Genomic DNA, 21,339 nt, shown 5'->3' on the forward strand with positions numbered 1-21,339 from the left:
GAGCATCTAGGAAAAACATAAAGATATTTAAACATAACTATGACTTACATTCATTACTGAAGCATCAAAGAAACTAGTAAAGGCACGCATATTCGAATATAGAGATATGTAAACAAACAGAATATGGTGCTGCAGTCGGCAACACCTATTTAAGAAAACAAGTGTCTTGTGCTGTTGTTAGATCGGTTACTGCTGCTACAATAGTAGATTTAAGTGAGTTTGAACACGGTGTTACAGTTGGCCCATGAGTGATGGGACGCAGTGTCTCTGAGGTAGCAATGAAGTGGGGATTTTCCTGTATGACCATTTCACGAGTGTACTGTGAATATCAGGAATCCCATAAAACATCAAATCTTCGACATCGCTGCAGCTGGAAAAATATCCTGCAAGAACAGGACCAACAACAACTGAAGAGAATCATTCAACATGACACGAATGCAACCTTTCCACAAATTGCTGTAGATTTCAATGCAGGGCCATCAAAAAGTCTCAGCATGTGAACCATTCAATGAAACATCTTTGATATGGGCTTTTGGAGCCCAAGTCCCACGCGTAAAGCCTTAATGAGTGCACAACACAGGCCTTGCCTGGGCCCTTCAACACCGACATTGGACTGTTGATGAGCGGAAACATGTTGCCTGGTCAGATGAGTCTTGTTTCAAATTGTATGAACGGATAGATGTGTACGGGTATGGAGACAGTCTCATGAATCCATGGATCCTGTGTGTCAGCAGGGGACTGTTGAAGCTAGTGGAGGCTCTGTAATGCTAAGCGCAAGTTGAGACGTGGGTAGCATGTGTGATATGACGTGACATGACACGACAGCGTGATGTGCACATTCTGCACATGTCGCGCTGGTCCTGCACATATTGCGACGCGTACACAAGCTTCACACCCTTTAATCTTTCTCAAACGATTTTACAGGAACTATTCAGTGAAAACATTTGATTTTTGCTTTACTTGTAGTGTTATATGTCAGCCTCGCGGTAAAGTGCCCATCATCTCGCTAATGGTCATACTTATCGTGATATACACATTTTAGTAGGACACCATGCAACATCCAAAAAGTTTGCAATGAAAATTAGGGGTCGCTATGATTCTGCACTTGGTGTGTATTACACCATATGAAATTTATGCATGAAATTTAGCTAACGTATTGAATTTTTGTTTAGACTTGGGAGGAGGTCTCTGTCTCCGATCTTGAGAATGTGGATCCTATGTAGTGCATTCACTCCCGATCTCACACCAGTGAGAATGAAATATTTACAACATCCCTCATATCTCTTAAACAGCTCAAAAAGAAATTTTGGTGAATGATGTCACACAACAAGAAAAGTACTTTGCCACTTCATAAACACACTGAACTTTCTTATCTATGATGATATATCAGAAGTTGTACTTTCTGTTTTATTTTTTTCATTCCAGTGACTGTAATTCTTTAAGAGTTATCGAAAGCTAGTGAAACAAGAGTTACGAAGTGTCAAGTGTGACTCTTATGTCGTGTAGATTATTGTGTTTATCTTGTAATGAATGAAAGGATAACAGTGTGTGAAACCCGGTCCCGGTCTCGAACAACACTAAGGGCGCTGCCGAACTCAATCTTCTCTTATGTTAGCACAATCTGACACAGTGAGGTTTTTCGTAAACTGTTGAGCTCTCTGGTCGCCAATTACTTGTTTAGTGAGACACTCTGTTTCGGAATTGAATTCTGACACAATGGCTGCTTCAAAAATGAGTTTGTGCAAATTATACCGCATTTTGGCAATAGAAGTACAATTAAACCTGTCAGCAATAGAAATGTGACCGTTGCTCATAAATGGTGATGCTTCTTCGAATGAGAAAAGGTTAACACTTCACACAGTAATAAATCGCCAATTCTGTTGGAATTCTGGTTGAATCCCATACCCCATCGTATTTTTAACACTGAGCAACTGGAATATAAACTTACCAAAGGATTTTATTTCTTTTCTTTATCTGAGCAGTATTAAAATAATGACGAGCATACCCTTCATTCGGAATGACATGCACGTTCGAAATGCTGGTTACTCATCTATGTCTGGCCAAACAGACAATGTGTGTTTTGCGAATAAAATAGTTGTTATTGTGAAAAGTTAACAACTGATATGTGGCACAACACAATGATCAGTGTATCGTCAGCAGCTGAGAATAATGCTCATGAAAGTAATGTGGAAGCTAGCCAAGTGTGCTTTGTGAGACGAAGAGTTCATGTCATTCGAAAAACATTGTCATGAAATTAGATCTGCCATTAGCAATACATTTCAACAAATTAAATATATGAAATCACCATCCTCTTACAGGATATTCATACTTTCGGAATAATACCAACTACTACTGCATTTGTGTAGCCTGTTGTATAATTAGTTTATTAATGCTGATCGTGTGTATGCAACCACTGAAATGCTTTTTCTCATCACGGTGTGCTGATTAAAACATCGTTATTCATGAGGGCTTCTTGACTGTGATGTCAACATGTTCATAGTATAATGTCTCTTATTTTATCCATATCCAAATAATGATAGTGAAACTTATGTACTTCATATCGCAGATGCTTTTTACCAGGAGTACAAAGGGGTCATACCTGTGGAAATGACACCTTTTCGACCTTTTGTAACACATTGTAGAGATAGATCAACATAACAGACAGCAAACACGTAACCTTATTTTAGTTTCCTGCCTTGCTTCTAAGTCACATGATTTTATAATATTCCTTCCTTATTCACTACCTCACGATGAATAGTCTGTCCCTTATTACGATCTGAAGACATAATGGAGGCAGAAGATACAATCTCAGTGGCTAATGGCTCCCCATTTATTGAACTGTGCATTTTTCTTGACAAAAGAATAAACAAAACAAAAAAGTATGCAGATATATGTAACTGTAAACTGTTATGTACTAACAAAAAGAGATGGAGTGCTTAAACAGAGAAAAACGAAACTCTACTCAGTGACAATAAAATTCAGTATACTGTAAGGCAGTATTTTTCAGATGGGCAATACTTCCATTATCCATATGTGCCATGCCAAAGTGTGCATATGGCAGGACTGCTTTCCCGCTCCCCACCTCACCTTTCCTGCAGTGCTCATGTGACCTGTGGTGTGAGAAACTGTACCACAACCACGATGACATGCGATCTGGTGCATGTCACATCCCAGTCGCGTCCCAATTTGCTGGTTCCATTTGAAACTGTGAAGTTACAAAAAACGCGCTGTGCTGGGCCGTGCTATACCGTTTCAATGTGCACCTATCGTAATGGTGTGGGGCATGTGCAGTTGGAGTGATGTGGGATCCTTGATACTTCTAGATACGACTTTGACAGGTGAAATGTATGTAAGCATCCTGTCTGATCACCAGCATCCATTCATGTCCATTATGCATTCTGATGGAGTTGAGCAATTCCAGAAGGACAATGCAACACCCCACAGGTCCAGAATTGCTACAGAGTGGCTCCAGGAACACTCTTCTGAGTTTAAACACGTCCACTGGCCACCAGTCTCTCCAGACATGAACATTATTGAGCATGTCTGGGATGCCTTGCAAAGTGCTGTTCAGAAGAGATCGCCATCACCTTGTACTCTTACAGGTTTATGGACAGCCCTGCGGGATTCATGGTGTCAATTCCCTCCAGCACTACTTCAGACATTAGGCAAGTCCATGCCACATCGTGTTGCAGCACTTCTGCATGCTCGGGAGGGGAGTGGGGGGGGGGGGGGGCTACATGATATTAGGCAGGTGTACCAGTTCTGTCAATGTTCAGTGTATGAAACTAGGTAGAAGCTGAATCTGTGTATAAACATAGTAAATAGAAAGTTACGCAGAAGAGGAGTATATCATACTGAAGTTTCATTACACAATAATGTGCCTTCTACTTAAAATATACATTGACATTAAATTCATTTAAAGTAAAGTTGAAATATTTCTTTCTTGACCACTGCTCAGGTCAACCGTGAATTTTTAACAGTGTGTAATTAGCAGTATTGTTTCATAACCTTGCAGGAATCCCCGAGTACCATGCCATTCACTACCAGCCATAGATTTTAATGCCTGGAGAGAGACACGCCATGGCTGTCAGATGGGTGGACGAACATTTGCTCTTGGAGAAACAATTTTCCCTTCTCCTTGCACAAGCTGCATCTGCACATCGGAAGGTGTAAGTATTTTCTGCCACTTTCATGTAGCTCAGTCAAGGGAATTGTATGGCTATACTCTGATTAAAACTACTTGTGATTTACCATTTTATGTTTGTCATGGGATTCTATGGCATTGCCTCATCCGCTGTCAGCTGCACATTAGATGATGTTTGGATAACAGCTTGTGTGATGTGACTGTAAGGTGAAAGTGAATTTGCCCCTTGCAGTTGGTGACAGTCAAATAGATTGCCAGCATTGCCTATTAATGAATTATAAGCATACAATGCTCTATTCAAAAACTGTAGGTAAAGTGAGACCTTGGTGTGGTGATAGCCACAGTGGACAGTTTGCATGTAAAACTGAAAGCTCAGATCGGAGGAACTATTCTCCAAGGTGTGAAGTGTCATCTAACAAGTAATTTTAATCAGATTGTACATCACTGTACTGTTTTGAATGTAGGAGACAAGTAGATGGAACTATTTGTGTAGTTTGGACTGATGGAAATTATAATACAGTGTTCTTTTACAATCAGCAGTATCTCTCTGCTGGAGAATGTCAGAGTAATGAACAAAAACTAATGGGAGCATACTGTGCCTGAAATAAGTTCAAAATTCATATTTATCCAATGCACTCATTTTGCATGCCATTTTGGCTATTTTGGTAAACTCTTGGATTCTGAGGAAAATCATATTATCTTGCATCATAAATATTTATTGCTGTGATATCTTCTCAAATTTAAAGGTAATTATCAACCCATGACTGGTTTTCCTTATTGGCCAAATCATTGCATTGTATAATAGCCGGGATAAAGCCATTACAACTTGTGTGTCTACGCTGGAAGAAACTGGGTCCTGTGAGTAATACATGCAGTATACATGGGAATTTTTAGAAACATAAAACTGCAAGAATATAACAGTTATTCAGAATCAGACATTGTAGTGTACACCAGTACACCATAGAGTTTGTGATATGTCCCTCTTCATGGATCTCTTTCTGTCTAGAGGCACTTATACATTACACAAACCATAATTGAGATTACACACATCATGTCCATTATATGGCAAGCAATTTCTCTGTCACCTGACTGTAGATATTGGTTGTCAAAAGGCTTGTAAAGTAAATGTTAATGTTTCTTTATTGTAGGGTTTTCAGCGGTTCTGGCTCATAACTGAAATTTGCGGGGTCCTGCTCTATAAAATTTTTAGCCTTTGTTTTAAAATTGTGTGAAAAAAAACACATATAAAAAGGAAATTTATTCAGAAACAACCTGGCAGAACCAGGAACCAAACCTAGGTCCCGCTACATGAGGGTCTTGCACAGAAGCAGGCATCCTAAAAGAACTAAGTAAAATATTTTGTACTTTCTCTAACCTAATTTTTTACAGTTAAAGCTTGACCTATACATTTAAAAAGATAATCCATCCTTCTTGTTTCAAGTCGAACAAAAAAATCAGTAATTTTCTCCTTGATCTCTGGATAACATTTGTGGGAATTTGTCTCCATTTACAGCATTGTAAGCATATTTAGTGTTTCCAAATTCATTGGGTTTTTTAGAAGTTTTTATTCTTTTCAGTGTTGAAAAGCAGCATTCTGCTGCTTATGTTCATAATTCCATTAAAACATTGTCCAGAATTTTTTTTTTTTTTTTTTTCCCAAGATAAATTTCAGCAACTCAGTTAATTTTCAATATGACTGAATATCACACTTATTATTCCATTCCAAGCTTTTCTTTGTGAGTAATGGAATATGCTTCAGCAGACAGCACTATCTCTTGTGTAGGATGTTCATTCTTAAAATCAATGAAGCATTTCTTGCTGAACAATTTAGCAGTTACAGAGTGTTTGGTGGAAGACGAATTGTCCATTGTATCAACACGTATACAGTCACACACTTCCTTAGTTTTTACCATGAAAGTCTTTAAAGAATTCTCACAGAACTTTGAGTTTCTTAATTCTAAAGTAGCGGTTTTGGAATGTTGCCATATAGTCATTAACTACAACACAATTACTCAAGATTGAATTTGAGTGTAAATTATTCAAGTATTTTAAAATCCCTGTTGCTTCTGCAATGGTTTCAACTGTTTTTTTAATGGTTGGAAATTTACAAGAACTCTGCTTATGATTGATAATTTGTAGTTCCATCTTATAGGAGATTATTGATGTGGAAGCCTGACATCCATATGCTTCTTGAGAATGGACATGCATTGCAGTGTCTTAAGAAGAATTATGGAATAGATAGAATGTTAGAGAAAAATATTCTCACATTTCATGCAATACTTGCTGCACATCTCTTTATTACACTGAAGTCAGTGTCCATAGCAGTGAATGAAATGTGTATTACTACAAACTGCATTGACTTTGCTTGAAATCCGGCTTTTTGCCTTTCATGACATTTGCACCATCAAATGTCTGCACTATTAGTTTCTCCTTGAAGGATTATACCCTATTATTTTAAAATACATCTTGATATGCAGTCTGTAGTTTGGTTTTCTGAAATAAAGACTTTCAAAAAATGTTCAAATATTTTCCACTTCAATATGTACCATACAACAAGAACCATTTAAGTGTGTTCTGAAACATCTGTTGTTTCATCAACCACGAGGGCTACAAAGAAAGCTTCTCTAATATCTGTCCTTCTCTCTTTTGTAGCGTGTAGTCAAGTATCTCTCACTGAATCGTGTTAGAAACACCTGTGAAAACTGCACAGGATTCTAAATAATTTTTCAAATCTGAATCCAATGTAGATGCAGAAGTTACTAATCCCTTAAATACCTCTGGATTTACTGAAGCATCCTTTTCATCATGTCCATGTAAAGGAGTTTCAGAGTTCCCAAAAAAGAAAATTTAGTCTGTTGTTTTGGACAAAATTTCATGGTTCTTTTTAACCTTTATATTACTGATTGGCGACAACGACCTTATATTTTAAATTAAAAGGAAGGTCAGTGTTGGCCGTAATATTGATGTTTTATTGATAGCAGAATTGATTTTCGCTCACATAGTGATCATCTTCGGTGCTGTACAAATTAAACTCAGACACTGGTATCAAGTTATCAATAACCAAAACTGAGAAGCGATCAGTTTTGGTTATTGATAACTTGATACCAGTGTCTGAGTTTAATTTGTACAGCACTGAAGATGATCACTATCTGATTGAAAATCGATTCTGCTATCAATAAAACATCAATATTATGGCCAACACTGACCTGCCTTTTAACTTTATATTATTTTCATTGACAAAGTCTGTAGGCTTCAGTACATTTCATCTTAATGCTAATAGATCCAAAAAGTGACTGTGAAACTACATTATCAACATGCTTCTGTGACTTCTCATACTTTTTGGGGTTTTCTTTCATTTTCTTTATATTTCTAAAACCATATTTTGTCTATGTTACGTCACCTACAAGCAGCTAATACATAAAGCAAAACAAAGCATTTTTTTACTTCACAGTTATGAAACCAACTTTTCCATTCAAACCATTCAGAATCAAAGCTATGAATGTGCTTCTTGTTGCTGTCTATGACTGCTTCAGATATTAGAATATTAGGTGTTGATGACCTCATTTTCTTAATTGCAACTTTCTCACAGAGGGACAACTGTGAAAACTTAAGCTGTTGAAGTCGCTTACAGTCACAGAACTTATTTCTTGGGGATGCAAGGCCATAGCTATTTTTTTTTTTTAATAAAAGAACTGAAAAAAAGAGAACCAAACAGAGAAAAAGAAAATGCACGTGAGGACTTGATCGAAAACCTGCCTCATGACATCCTCGTTATCTTCAGTGACAATGGATATTTTGATATGTCTGGATGTGTAAATAAACAAAACATGTGAGTGGCACAAACCCCTAGGAACTTCATGAGTAGCACCTATTTACAGAATGACTGGTGTGCATTGGAAGGTCGACGGTTGAAACACACATCCGGCCATCCTGATTTAGGTTTCCTGTGATTTCCCTAAATCGCTTCAGGCTAATGCCGAGATGGTTCCTTTTAAAGGGCACACCAACTTCCTTCCCCATCCTTCCCTACTCCGATGAGACGGCTGACCTTGCTGTTTGGTTCCCTGCCCCAAATTGACCAACAAACTGGCCCTTGGTTTATCAGAGACAACAATAAGATAGTTATGGCCACTTCTGAGTGTTATTTCCAGTCGATTAAGGAGTTTTTTCTTCTCAAACTTGAAGAAATGGATGTGAGGGATGTGTGCTTCCAACAAGACAGTGCCACCCGGCTCACAGAGCATGAACATCAATGGCACACTTGGGCAAACACTTCCCCAACTATCTCATCTTTTTGAGGACTATCTTCAGTGGCCAGCACTCTTGCCAGATTTAGCCCCATGCACCTTTTTCTTATTGAGCTTTTTAAAATATTTGGTGTATACCAATCGTCCACAGACCCTGGTGAGGTGCAGAACAGTATCTGTGCTGCTATTGCCAACATAGACAGACATGCTGGACAAAGTGGACTGAAACTTCAGATTTCGATTCCCCAAATGCATTGAAGAGGACAGAGGCCACCTTCAAGATATCATTTTCAAAACCTAATAAATTAAACTTTAAATGCACCTCTATGTAAGGAAAACAGAATGAAACTGGTATCTACAATACTTTGTTTTATGTTATTTTAAAATAAGAAATTTCCCACAGTGCACCCCAAATTCAATGTTACCAATAATATTAGGAGGTTGTATGATGCAGCACTTCCAAAGTGCTTACACTACCACTGGTTTCTAATCAGGATTTTTTATTATACTGGAGATTTTTTGTACAGTGGTTACATGCAGAGAAAAACATGTATAAATTTAAGTAATACTTCATTCCACAGGTCAGGTTGTGAAAAATACCAAAATTTTTGTAAGGCATTATTTGAAATCAAGTTACTGAATTATAGGCCGAAGTGAAGAAGTAATATCACAATGGAGCAGGAGTGAGTTGCCTTCTAGATTATTTGAATATAAATAATAGTTTATTAGTAAGGATCATTATATAAATGTCATAAAAATATATGTGCATAAATTTATTTAATATTCCAACTAATTTCTCATCTTTCTTATTTTTTGTCCATGATATGAATGTCATACCTTTCTTTCACATCACCTAGTCAGGGACAGAGAGAGGCATGCTGTCCCTATACCAAAAAAATACCTTGTGGTTTAACAATGGGGCCCAGTGTGCCTGCATGCCCGGATGTGTTTTTAGGCAGTTTTCCACACCCACCTAGGTAAACTCTGGGCCGTTTCTCACATCGCATCTCTAAAACATGATTCACAATCACTTTGTAACATGTCACATTTGACCAAGTGGTTACACAAGACGCAGACAGAAAGGAAACAACAGATTTGTCCCAGGGGGAGCACTGGCAGTTACCTTAAAATGCTTGGTAGTTACAACCCCATCATAATAATACCCTATATACAGGTAGGTTGGTTTTCTCCAGAATAGGAGACATGACGTACCATAACATAACATAGCATAGCATACCGTATTTACTTGAATCCAAGCCGCACTCGAATCTAAGCCTCACCTGAAAAATGAGACTCGAAATTAAAGGGGGGAGAAAAGTTTTAGGTCGCACCTTCAAATCGAAACAATGTTGGTCCATTGTAATATGAAACACAATTTAGGTCGAATGAATGACGATACAGCTACAGTAGTTTGGTTCGAGTCATAAGCTTAGCAGCTAAGCTTTCCCAGGTAGCCACTGCTATGTGTCAGGCGCTCCGTCCGTATTTATACGGGTACCCTTCCTTTTTCACGTGCTTTGTCTGGTTTGAATTGATTGCTTATTTTTCTCTGATCTGATAAGTGCCGTTCTCTTTGTTATAGGTGTTGACGTCACTCTAAGCTGAAGATGCTTTGTCGCATTCTGATAATGTTTACGGCCTGTCGCCACTTGCGTCATGGCTTGCTTTTGTGCGTGCCTACCGCCGCGCTCTTTTTTTTTTTTTTTTTTTTTAAAGTAGTGGAAGCGTCTCATTAGCAAAACAATGGCAAGAAACTGCTATTTGTTGTTACTTACACTGATGCGTTCTTTGATAATGATCGACAAGAACCAAATAATAGACTGCATATGATAGATAGAAGATCTGAACGAGAGTTAAGCGAAAATTCTCCGTTTGAAAATCTTTGCAGATGCCTCTGTAGTACATTACATTCTGCACAGAAATTAGAGTCATCTTAGATTTAAAAATCTAGTCAATTGCTGTGCTTCATTTCTGACTGTATCACTATTATGCATAAGAATAATACGAATATAAACATGACATGTATATTCTTCCGCGTTTGCTGTTGTCTCACTCTAGTTTCGTAGTTTATTAGGCAGACAGAATTTAAATGAGATAGCAGCAAACACGAAAGAATACATGGCAAAATGTTTATATTCATATTATTCTTATGGTGAAGAGAATACTGCATGTGATTCAAAATTCTTAAAAGTTCCTATTGGCAACCGTCTCTTCTCACAGGTGGGAAAAAATTCAGAACGTAGAGTTGGCCATATTGACAAACATCCCTAACAGTCTTGCCAGTCGGATTTTTGTAGTACATTGAAACGTTGCAACATTCGAAGATGAACAATACAGAATTTGTATTTACTTCGATGGATAATGTATGAAAATGCAGTGGTCGAAACTCGGGGCGGAGGAAACAAAGCTCGTCTTCCACTTTTTTTTATTTATTTATTGACGCAGAAGTTTTGGCGCCAGTATTTATCTTTGTGCCTGCAAAGCATGCCTGTATAGCGCTACATATATTCGACGGCAAGCTGTGGCGGCACGTACCAACATTTTTCAGAACTTCCGCTTACTTTGCACTCGATTCTAAGCCGCAGGCGGTTTTTTGGATTACAAAAACCGGAAAAAAAAGTGCGGCTTAGATTCGAGTAAATACGGTACCATACCAGTCCCCCTCCCCCAGCAATGGCTAGATGAAAGTCACTAGACACGAAGGGAGGACCTGTATTTCACCATATCAGTACTGATAATGGTACTTGTAAGACAAGATATAGGAAAAACGGACAGAATAAATCATAAGAGCAAATTCAAATTACTTTTCATTTCGTAATACCAGTTTCAGTTGCACAATCATAGAACGGACAAAAATAATGCATAAACCAAGGAGTAACTAAGTGTCAATGCTGCTCTCACAGATCACTGTTTGCATTTGGCATAGACGATCCTTTCAATGGTCACTTCAGATAGCAAAATGTGTAGAGCAAGTAGAATGTGAAAGATTGCTTAGCTCTTGCCAAAGTTGGGAGACTGCCGAAAGAAGGCACTCATGCTCAAGAGCTGGGTGTTCCTCAATGCAATATGAATTTGGAGATACTTTTGTCCTTAATAAGTACGGCTTTCATGGTGTATTACTGTATTACAAGATATTGCATAAAGTAAGTTACACAGTGTTAAGGTGAGACAAGTAACTTTTATTGAATGCTACATTACACTTCAAAGAGACAGATATATGACACTATTTTTTAACATGGTTACAATGTGTCGGTGAGCAATAGTCAGAATGTTCTACCAATCTGAGTGATACTTGGTCATGAAGGGGGGGGGGGGGGGGGGTGTCTTTGAGAACTGCTGTATGAACGTCCGAAGTACTGGAAAATCGCTTTCCACCTAGGTGTCCTTTCAGCTTCATGATTGCCTAGACATTGTCATCTGTGGTCACTGTCAAAGGCTTTCCTTCCCAATCAGCATCACTCACACCTGGGCAGCCTTTGTCAAATTGTGGGCACCATTTCACAATGACTGGACGTGACATTAAATTTGGTCCATGTACCACCAGAATTTCACTGTGTATCTGTGTTTTGCATACATGATTCATACTGTCTCATGTTCTTCAACTTCGGGTAACAGTTCCAGATACACTGTGACGCACCTCTTGTCCATAGTGTAGAAGAGCTCTCTACAGGAAACCCAGAAAAGTTTACTCTTCTGACATCATGCAAATCTTGTTGTGAAATACTCTTAGCAAGGGATAGTGTGTGTAACTTATTTTCTGAAGTTCCTACCTATATTTTTTGCATACGTTTTGAATAAAAATTGTCAGCTAAGGCAACTGAAAACTTTTGGTAGAAGATGTCACCCTCGTACTGCCAATGGAATTATCAAAAAGGGGACTGATGAGTGGATGGAGATTCACGGCACCCTCTTGCCTTTGGGGTGTGAAAAGGCCATTGAAGGTGGAAGAATCAACAATGGTTAACAGCATAAGTATACAGAATGCAATGGAAACCACTGCATTGAAGATATGTAAAACATATAACAACTCATGTAGTCTTCCAAAATTAATTTCATGATGGCCACTTCGTTCAGTAGAATTTTGGAAGTAAATCAGTTCCCAATTTAGATCTCTGCTCTGGGTAGGGACTTCCCTTGACGGGGTTGTCAGCAGGAGGATGAATAAAGCCAACATTCTACCAATCGTTGTGTGATACGTTAGAAGTCTGAATGTTTCTGGGAAACTGGATAGCCTGAAAAGGGAAATGAGAAGACTGAAGTTATAATTGGAAAAAAATTATGAAGTGAAGTGGAAAGAACAGAATTTTCTGGTCAGATGATTATAGGTTAATAACAAGAGTATCAGTGAACGGTGAATGGTGTAATTATGAACAGAAATATGGATAATGTGGTAAGTTACTATGGCCAGTACAATGACTGAATTATTATTATTATTATTATTATTATTATTATTATTAAGGATTGAAACTAAGCAAACACTAACACCTGTCGTACAGGTTTACATGCACACATCACAATCACATGATGATGAAATACGCAAGAAAATAGAAGAATTGGTAAAATATTTGAAGTGAGATGCAAATTTGGTAGCCATGGGTGATTGCAATGTTATTCTGCGTGAGGTGATGGAAAGGGAAGTTATTGGAGAATATGTAGTGGCGGAAAGTGTTGAGAGGGGAGAGACACCATTAGTGTTGTGCTATAGGTTTCAAGTGTTTGTGGTGGACACCTTCCAAAATCACTGGAGAAGGTATTCTTGGAAAAGATCAGGATGCACTGGGAAATATTAACTGGATTACATAGTCACAGAAAGATTTAAAAATCAAATCCTGGACAGAAAACCGTAGCTACATAAGTAAATAGACTCAGGCCATAAACTAGTAATTATCAACAAAAGGGTGAAGTTCAAGGTGAGAAGAAAAAAAATGAAACTAAATACTGAAAATATAGGACATAGCGATATGAAGTGGTATTTCTCAGAGACTATGACTGAAGGCCTGAGTAAGTGTCAACAGTGATTCAGTAGAAGAGGAATGCAATATGATGGCGGAAAACTGTGGGTATAGAAAAAGAAAGAAGCCGCCATGCATGTCTCAAAAAATACTCGACCTTATGAGCAAAGGAAGGAACTATAAGTATCTTACAAATGAAGTGAGAATACAGTACTATAGGTTGCTTGGGAAGTAAAGTAAACAGAAATGCTAGAGAAACTTGCAAAGATATTGAGAGTAATCAGAAAGGTGAGAGAAGCTTGCAAAGATATCGAGAAAGGCCACTTTTACGAAAAACTGATGTGATGTAAAGGATGGTTTAGAGTAATGTCTTAGAGGTAAAGTGTAAAAGTGCTAGCTTAGGAAGTGCAGATGTAAAACTACTAAATGCAGAAGAAAAGGCAGTCAGAGGGCAGAAGTACCTTGAAGACTTATTATGGAAAGGATCTGTCCCAAAGACAGAAGAAGATGAAGTTGGTATGGAACAGACGATCCAATAACACAAACAGAATTTGAATGTTCTGGGCTCAGACAAGCCAACAGGATTGTATGATATTCTTCGAAGATATTGAACTATATGGGAACTATAGGAACCAGTTTGAGTTTGTGTCAAAACTCTATGTGCAGATGAATGTGACAGCTAGTTTGCTAAGTCACATTTTTAAATAGCTGAATATGTTAATAAACTGAAGAATAGGTTGGAGGAAGAATCAGTTTGCTTCTCTGGGACTTCTTCCCTTTCCTGAAATGAATTTTGACATCACATGGGCTCACAAGTAGTAGATTGAAAAAACTCAGAATACTTTCCTAAGCATTTGTGGATCTACAGTAAGCCTTCATCAGTGTAAGATAGCACAAGACATTCACAGTCATTAGAAGATTGGGGCTATAGTATAGAGACAGAAGAGTAATCTATAACATTTACAAAATGTAAGTGGATGTAATAAAATGAAAGGCAAGTTCATGTTAAGGTGGATGTTAGGCACGGTTGGCACTTGTATGTTGAAGAAGCAGTAAAGGAAGTGTAAGTAAATTACAGGTGAGGAATAAAAGTCAAGGGGAACATACAGCAATGTTACACTTTGCAGACAACCTAGTCCTCCAGGTTAGATGTAACGGAGTCCTAGAGGAACTGTTTTTTTGAAAGGCATGGAACGGGGTTTAACAATAGATAGAGTGAAGACAAAAATGATGAAGAGTACTAGAAAGGAGAACGACGAAGTAGTGGAAGAAGGGGAACAATTCTCCTTGTTGGAAGGAGGACTGCACAAAATGTCTGTAGCAAGGAAGGTATCAGAAGTAGATTAACACACACAAGGAAAGCTGTCTTCAATAAAAGTCTCTACTGATGCAATATTTTGATATGATATGGAAATGAAGAATAAGTTCATGAAAATGTATGTTTGGAACACAAAACGGTATGAAAGGGAAGTATGGTTCACTGAAAATCCAAATGAGAAGAAACTGGAAGCACTGCAAATGTGATGTCATTGAAGAACATTAAAAACTAAGTGGACATATAAACTACAAAAGAAGTAGTCTCTAAAAGAAGTGGGCGAGAATAGAAGTTGCTTACCAGGAGAGAGAGGTTAGTGGGACATCTGCTCCAGCTTCCAGGAATACTTAACCTGGCTCTGGAAGAAGCAGTAAGGGGGAAAAATAAACATAGATCAAGACAAGACAATGTAATACAGATGTTGGGTGTAATTGTTACACAGAATGAAAAGATTGGCACAATATAGGAAAAGATGGACAGCATCAAAGCAGTCAACTTTAAAAACAAGTGTGTCAAAGATGTATTTTTTAATTTTTCAGGCACAGTGTGCTTCGCTGAGGATATCGGACTGCAGTCAGCTTGTGCGAGACTCAGGCCGCGATGCAGTGTTTCGTGACGATGTATGCACAGCACAGTGCGGATTCCTGCTTCAAGTACCTGATGGCGACTCACCTGCTGCACCATTGCCATCGAGAGCAAGAGAACTTTCTGTACCCATAGGTCTTTTGCCACCCCCTCCTAGGCAGAGACCTAGGCCACGACCGAGATCACCACGTCCAGCACCTCTTGGAGTAGCATTTAAACTACCTGACCTCTCAAGTTTTGTTGGCTGAATGCTGTATTTCAGAATCCAAGAATGATATCTTGTATTTCTGATGCGGTGAAAAGTGAAAATGATCTCCCACAAAGATTCTGACACCATATCAGAAACAATTGTTGCTGTCAAATCAGAAAGTGATGAGGATAACCTCTTTCACACTACAAAAACAGTTCAAACTAACAACAATAATGATATTACAGTGCCATTCATGACATGCTGTGTGTACAAAATATTGTATATACATTGCAACCATTTTTGTTTCATCCTCCAACATAGTTAAAGGCACAATAAGCATTGTAAATGGCATCTCATATACTGTAAGAGACTGACGTTTTTCCTACTCTTTCTCATTATGATAAGAAAGATATGTTTGCTATTCCACAGATACAGATGATACTGGCCTAAAATTACTTGTCGATACCAAAGTCAATTGTAAAACTTGTTATGTGACCATTCAGTTTAAGGATCTATGTGTAAAACTTTAACACTAGCCAGTTGCTCAAGTAACAAAGAAAGACTTGAAAACTCCTGAAATGTTATAAGAGACCCCTCCCCCCTCCCCCTTCCCCAGTCTGACAATAGTTATGCATAACCTACAGAACTGAAAGGAACAAAGTATTACAGTTGAAACTTGGAAGTTTTGTGTGTGCACTGTGCAATAATGTCCCACTGTTTAAATAATGTCAAAAGATGGTCACAAAAGTGTCAAAAACAAAATTAAGTGGCCTCATGATTTCATAGCTTCAGCATGATGGGTTTCCAAATGTAGAAAATTTATTCTCACATATATATAGGAACCTGCTGCACACAAAAAAGTTTAAGTGTGAATGAATGATATTGTAAGTGATACAATCATGTTTAAATCTTATTATTGTCAAATGAGTAAATTTCTAGAACCGAGTGTCTTCTTGTTAAGCATGAAAGTTTGTTAGCCAGTAAGCTATGTTTAAAGCAAATACATACATATGACTGCCAGTTTATTTATTATTGTAATAATGTGTATAAAAATATTGTTTGTATATAAATTGAAAACATGTTCAATGTCTTTTCATTTCATAGCACCTTTTCTAACACAAACTTTTCGTGTAAATAGAGATGAACAGGATTTTTATCAATAGAAGTGACTGCTTTGATACAGTACCTGAAAAAATACAATGGAGCTGCGTACATGTATAATTCAACTTCATTCTCACCTGTTTTTGACATTATTGTGATGAGTTCTATTGACACAACTGAACTCTAATAGGCAACTATGAAACTTTTTTTGCTGTTTACAAAACAGAGATTCTCTCCTTGGTAACTATAGAATGGCAGTTGCCTGTGGAGTCGTGTAACTCTTTATTTGGCACTCTTTTTTACTTTCCTTTGAGCTATCCTCCAGTTTGGTTCCACTTCAAGTAAAAATAAGCTGTGTGAAATTTTGGCTCAGTAGAATGAGCGGAAGGAGCCCTTGGGCCTTCAAGTTCGGAAAATCCAAATAAATAAATAAATATAATAGAGGGAAACATTCCGCGTGGGAAAAATTATATATAAAAACAAAGATGAGGTGACTTACCGAACGAAAGCGCTGGCAGGTCGATAGACACACAAACAAACACAAACATACACACAAAATTCAAGCTTTCGCAACAAACTGTTGCCTCATCAGGAAAGAGGGAAGGAGAGGGGAAGACGAAAGGAAGTGGGTTTTAAATATGTCTGCTTGTGTCTGTATGTGTGGATGGATATGTGCGTGTGTGCGAGTGTATACCTGTCCTTTTTTCCCCCTAAGGTAAGTCTTTCCGCTCCCGGGATTGGAATGACTCCTTACCCTCTCCCTTAAAACCCACTTCCTTTCGTCTTCCCCACTCCTTCCCTCTTTCCTGATGAGGCAACAGTTTGTTGCGAAAGCTTGAATTTTGTGTGTCTATCGACCTGCCAGCGCTTTCGTTCGGTAAGTCACCTCATCTTTGTTTTTATATATAAATAAATAAATAAACAATCAGTTACCAAAAATATTGAATTTTGCATGACAGATTCATTCATTACCCAGTGTAGGTAGTTTGTTTACTTCAGTCTTCTTAACAGAATGCACTCTTGCAGCACTATTCACATTGACTAGGTGACACTACAGGTAAATGACCTTGAGACAGGCAGAAGGAAGACAGACCAGGCTGAGAGATTCCTGTCCATGACCCAGTCTGCACCATCCCGACAGTCTTTCACTTTAGAGAAAATGTAGCAGTTGTAGCAAAAGCATGTAAGCATTTGTTAACAGAAGAAAATTTATTTACTTGGATATTATACCCATGAAATAGCTGGAAGCAAGCTGTCACTCACAAGATCTGTTAGAAAAAAATCTGACAATAGGGCTGGGCTGGGCTGGGCGGGTGGACACAATTGGCTTATCTGGGGTGTTGGACACCTAATCACCCTCAAACTATTTCCCTTCGGACTCCACACACATTTCCCAGTGGTGCCACTATTATTGGAACATGCAGAAAAACTCTTTTGGAATGGAGTTTAGCTCGACTGTCGTTGCTGCCATAGTGTCTTCTCTTGTCTGAAATCGCATTCCTTTCAATAGCGTCTTGAGTTTGGCCAACAGCTAGAAGCTGCAGGGGGTCATATCAGGAGAATAAGGTGCCTGTTGAAGCACAGCAATCTGGGTTCCACCAAAGAAGTCCGAATCAAGGGTGAGGAATGTGCTGGAGTATTGTCATGAAGGACTGTGGCAATGACCTAGTCATTTCGGCATGTTGATGGCTGACCAAAGTGTAGCTCACATTCTAATGATGATGTAGCTGTCTTTAAACCGGTTGTACCACTCCTTAATCTGTGGTATGCCCACAGAATCGTCACCAAAATCTGAATCCTCCAAATGTTTTCACCTGGCTATTCGCCCTGTTTCTGGCAAAATTTGATGCAGTAACACTGCTCCAGCCATTTCATCATTTCCCTTGCAATGAAAACCGCGATATTAGCACTACCTCACTCAACTGCTGCTTGCCAGCAACTGACACTATCAACAGGCAGAAAAAAAATTCACGCATGCGCACAAAGGTTCAAGGTCAGTTCATGCAAGTGCGCTAGGCTCAAATCCATCAGAGAGAGAGACACAAGACAGATACTTGTCTAACAGACCTAATATCAGAGAAACCTTAAAAATATAATGTAACTGAACTATAGAACATACAGGATGGAATAACATCAGTATTATGGAAATAATAGATTGCTACTCACCATATGGAGAAGATATAGAGTTGCCAACAAGCACATTGAAATTTGCAAGCTTTTGGAGCCAGTGGCTCCTCCTGACAGAAGGGATGAAGGAAAAGAGAGTGAAAGAAAAGGACTGGTGAAGTTTAGGAAATCGGGAGAGTTCAGAAAAGCTGCTCAGAACCCCAGGTCAAGAGAGACTTACTGGACAGGGTGAGAAGGAAAGACATTCTTGGGGACTGTTCTGGACAAGGTTGGTTTGAAAACCTGAGAGCTTACAGATGGGAAATAAGGTACTACACAATACAGAGATTATCGACAAAACATCATGTACAAGTGGGGGGCAGGGAAAAACTGACAGGTAAGGACACGAAAGACATAGGAAACTAAAAGTGGGTGAAGAACGGAATAGTTACTGAGAAGAAATGCTGAGACAGAAGAAGTTATAAATTAAGGCCAGGTGGCTGATGAGAACTAAGGACATGGTGTAACGCTGTTCCAACTTGTTGAGTTCTAAGAAACTGGTGCCTAGGGAGGAATCCAGATGGCACCTGTGGTGAAACAGCAGGGATGGTCTCCAGGGCAGGAGCCACAGGGTAGGGAAATGGGTGCAGAAAAAGCATAGAGTGTGACAAGGACACTGTGGAAATTGGGAGGCTGACAAAGCTACTCTAGGTATGGCAGGCAAAATGGCGAATAAAATGGACCTCATTTCAGAGCATGATTTTAGGAAGTCATAGCCTTATCAAAGCAGCTGATAAATACATTGAAGACCAGGATAATACTAAGTGACAAAAGATGTACTCCTAAGTTCTTTTTTGGTGGGATCAGCAATATTAGTGTTGGCTCTGATGGCTCAGGAAATCTGGTTTTGAACTAGGCTGGTGTGGCAATTACATCTAGTGACGGCTGAGGTGAGAATGGTGATGTATTGCTGTAAAGAGTCTCTGTTACAACAAAGACACTGATGGAAAAAAACTGCAACACCAAGGAGGAGCTGTATGATAAACGAAAGTCTGTAGGCATGTTTCTACACCTGAAAGATGATGTCTATTCAAATTTCGCACCAGTCACATAAGAATGGCACAAGTAACACGATTATGAGTATACAAATCATGTTTGCTTTAAATAAATGATGTAATGGTCGTGAGCAGAGTTAGTTACTTCTGAGATTGGATGTGGTGAGTTGGCGTTGGTCAAGAATGTCTTTAGGGTGACAAGGACGCCATTGTCAACACCTCGCTGAGTTTGAACAAGGTCATGTAATAGAGCTACGAGAAGCTGAATGCTCCTTCTGGGATATTGCAGAAAGACTTGGCAGGAGTGTAGCCACTGTACACAATTGTTGGCAGTGGTGGTCCCCAGAATGTACGGTCACAAGAAGACTGGGCTCCGGACAGTCACATGGCAGTACCAAGAGGGACAACCTTCGTGTTTGGTGTGGGGCTCTGAAGCATTGTAAAGCATCTGCAGCAGCAATTTGTGTATCACCTGGCAACAAAGTGACAACAAACTGTTACAACTAGATTACTTCAAGGATGGCTCCAAGCCAGACACCCTCCAGCATGCATTCCACTGTCACCAAACCACTGCCATTTGCAACTTCAGTGGTGTCAAGTGAGAGTTCATAGGAGGGCATGATGGAGGTCTGTTGTGTTTTTTGATGAAAACTGGTTCTGCCTCAGTGTCGGTTATGGTCATTTGTTGGTTAGGAACCGATTAGTTGAGAGCCTGCAGTCAACCTATCTGCGTGCTAGACACACTAGACCTTCAACTGCAGTCATGGTTTGGGGTGCGATTCCGTATGACACCAGGAGCACACTCATGGCTATCCCATGCACCCTGACTGCAGATGTGTGTGTCAGTCTGGTGATTTGACAAGTTGTGCTACCACTTATAAACAGTATTCCAAGTGGTGTATCCAACTGGACAAAGCTTGCCTACATACCACTGTTGTAACCCAACATGCTTTACAGACTCGTCAAAGTTTTTAATCCAACATTTTATCACGTTTCGACGGAATAGCATAATGACGTCCTAAATCATAAAAACGTCGAAACACCTTCTGCGTCGCTACCGAACTATCATTGTTTTTTATAAAACATTTCTATGGCTAATTCATGCTGTTGTCCGTTCCACTGGGCGGACTGTTTACAAGCTGTCATGAACCCTCAGTGCTGCCATCTGCCCATGGCTGCCACTACTCATTTCAAATATTCCCATTATTGTGTGTCACCCTGTACTATCAAAGGGAGAGCCGAATGTGAAATGACAAATGTGGTGTACCAGCTGTTATGTAGTGTTCAGTATTTTACATTGGCATGACTACCATGAAGTTATGGTAGGATGAATGAGCATAGGCAGAGGGTTTATACTAACAAGACAATACCCTGTTGCAGATTGTGCCCTGCAACATAACACAGCACCTGTTTCACAACAAGGGCCATCTGGATTCTCCCCCAGACACCAGTTTCTCAGAACTCAGTAGATGGGAACTGGCATTAATCTACGTCCTTGGTTCTCGTCAGCCACCCAGCCTTAATTTGTAACTTCTTCTGTCTCAGCATCTCTTCTCAGTAGCTACACCTTTCTTCATCCCCTTTTAGATTTCTATACTTTTGCGTTTTGACCAGTCAGTTTTTTTCCTGCCCTCCTGCCTCTAC

The 21,339-nt window shown here is 39.1% G+C and overlaps 1 protein-coding gene across 1 annotated transcript in view; it reads left to right on the forward strand.

Annotated features, from left to right (window-relative positions):
- Positions 1-16,472, forward strand: part of LOC124594102 — a 394,923-nt gene extending 378,451 nt beyond the window's left edge. The window contains exons 25-26 of the mRNA XM_047132453.1: positions 4,016-4,169; positions 15,198-16,472. Coding sequence (XP_046988409.1) covers positions 4,016-4,169; positions 15,198-15,491 — 448 coding nt within the window. The 3' untranslated portion in view covers positions 15,492-16,472. The remainder of the gene's footprint in view (positions 1-4,015; positions 4,170-15,197) is intronic.
- The last annotated feature ends 4,867 nt before the right edge of the window (positions 16,473-21,339 follow it).

The sequence above is a fragment of the Schistocerca americana genome, chromosome 2, assembly GCF_021461395.2.
Source record: "Schistocerca americana isolate TAMUIC-IGC-003095 chromosome 2, iqSchAmer2.1, whole genome shotgun sequence".
Taxonomy (NCBI): Eukaryota; Metazoa; Arthropoda; class Insecta; order Orthoptera; family Acrididae; genus Schistocerca; species Schistocerca americana.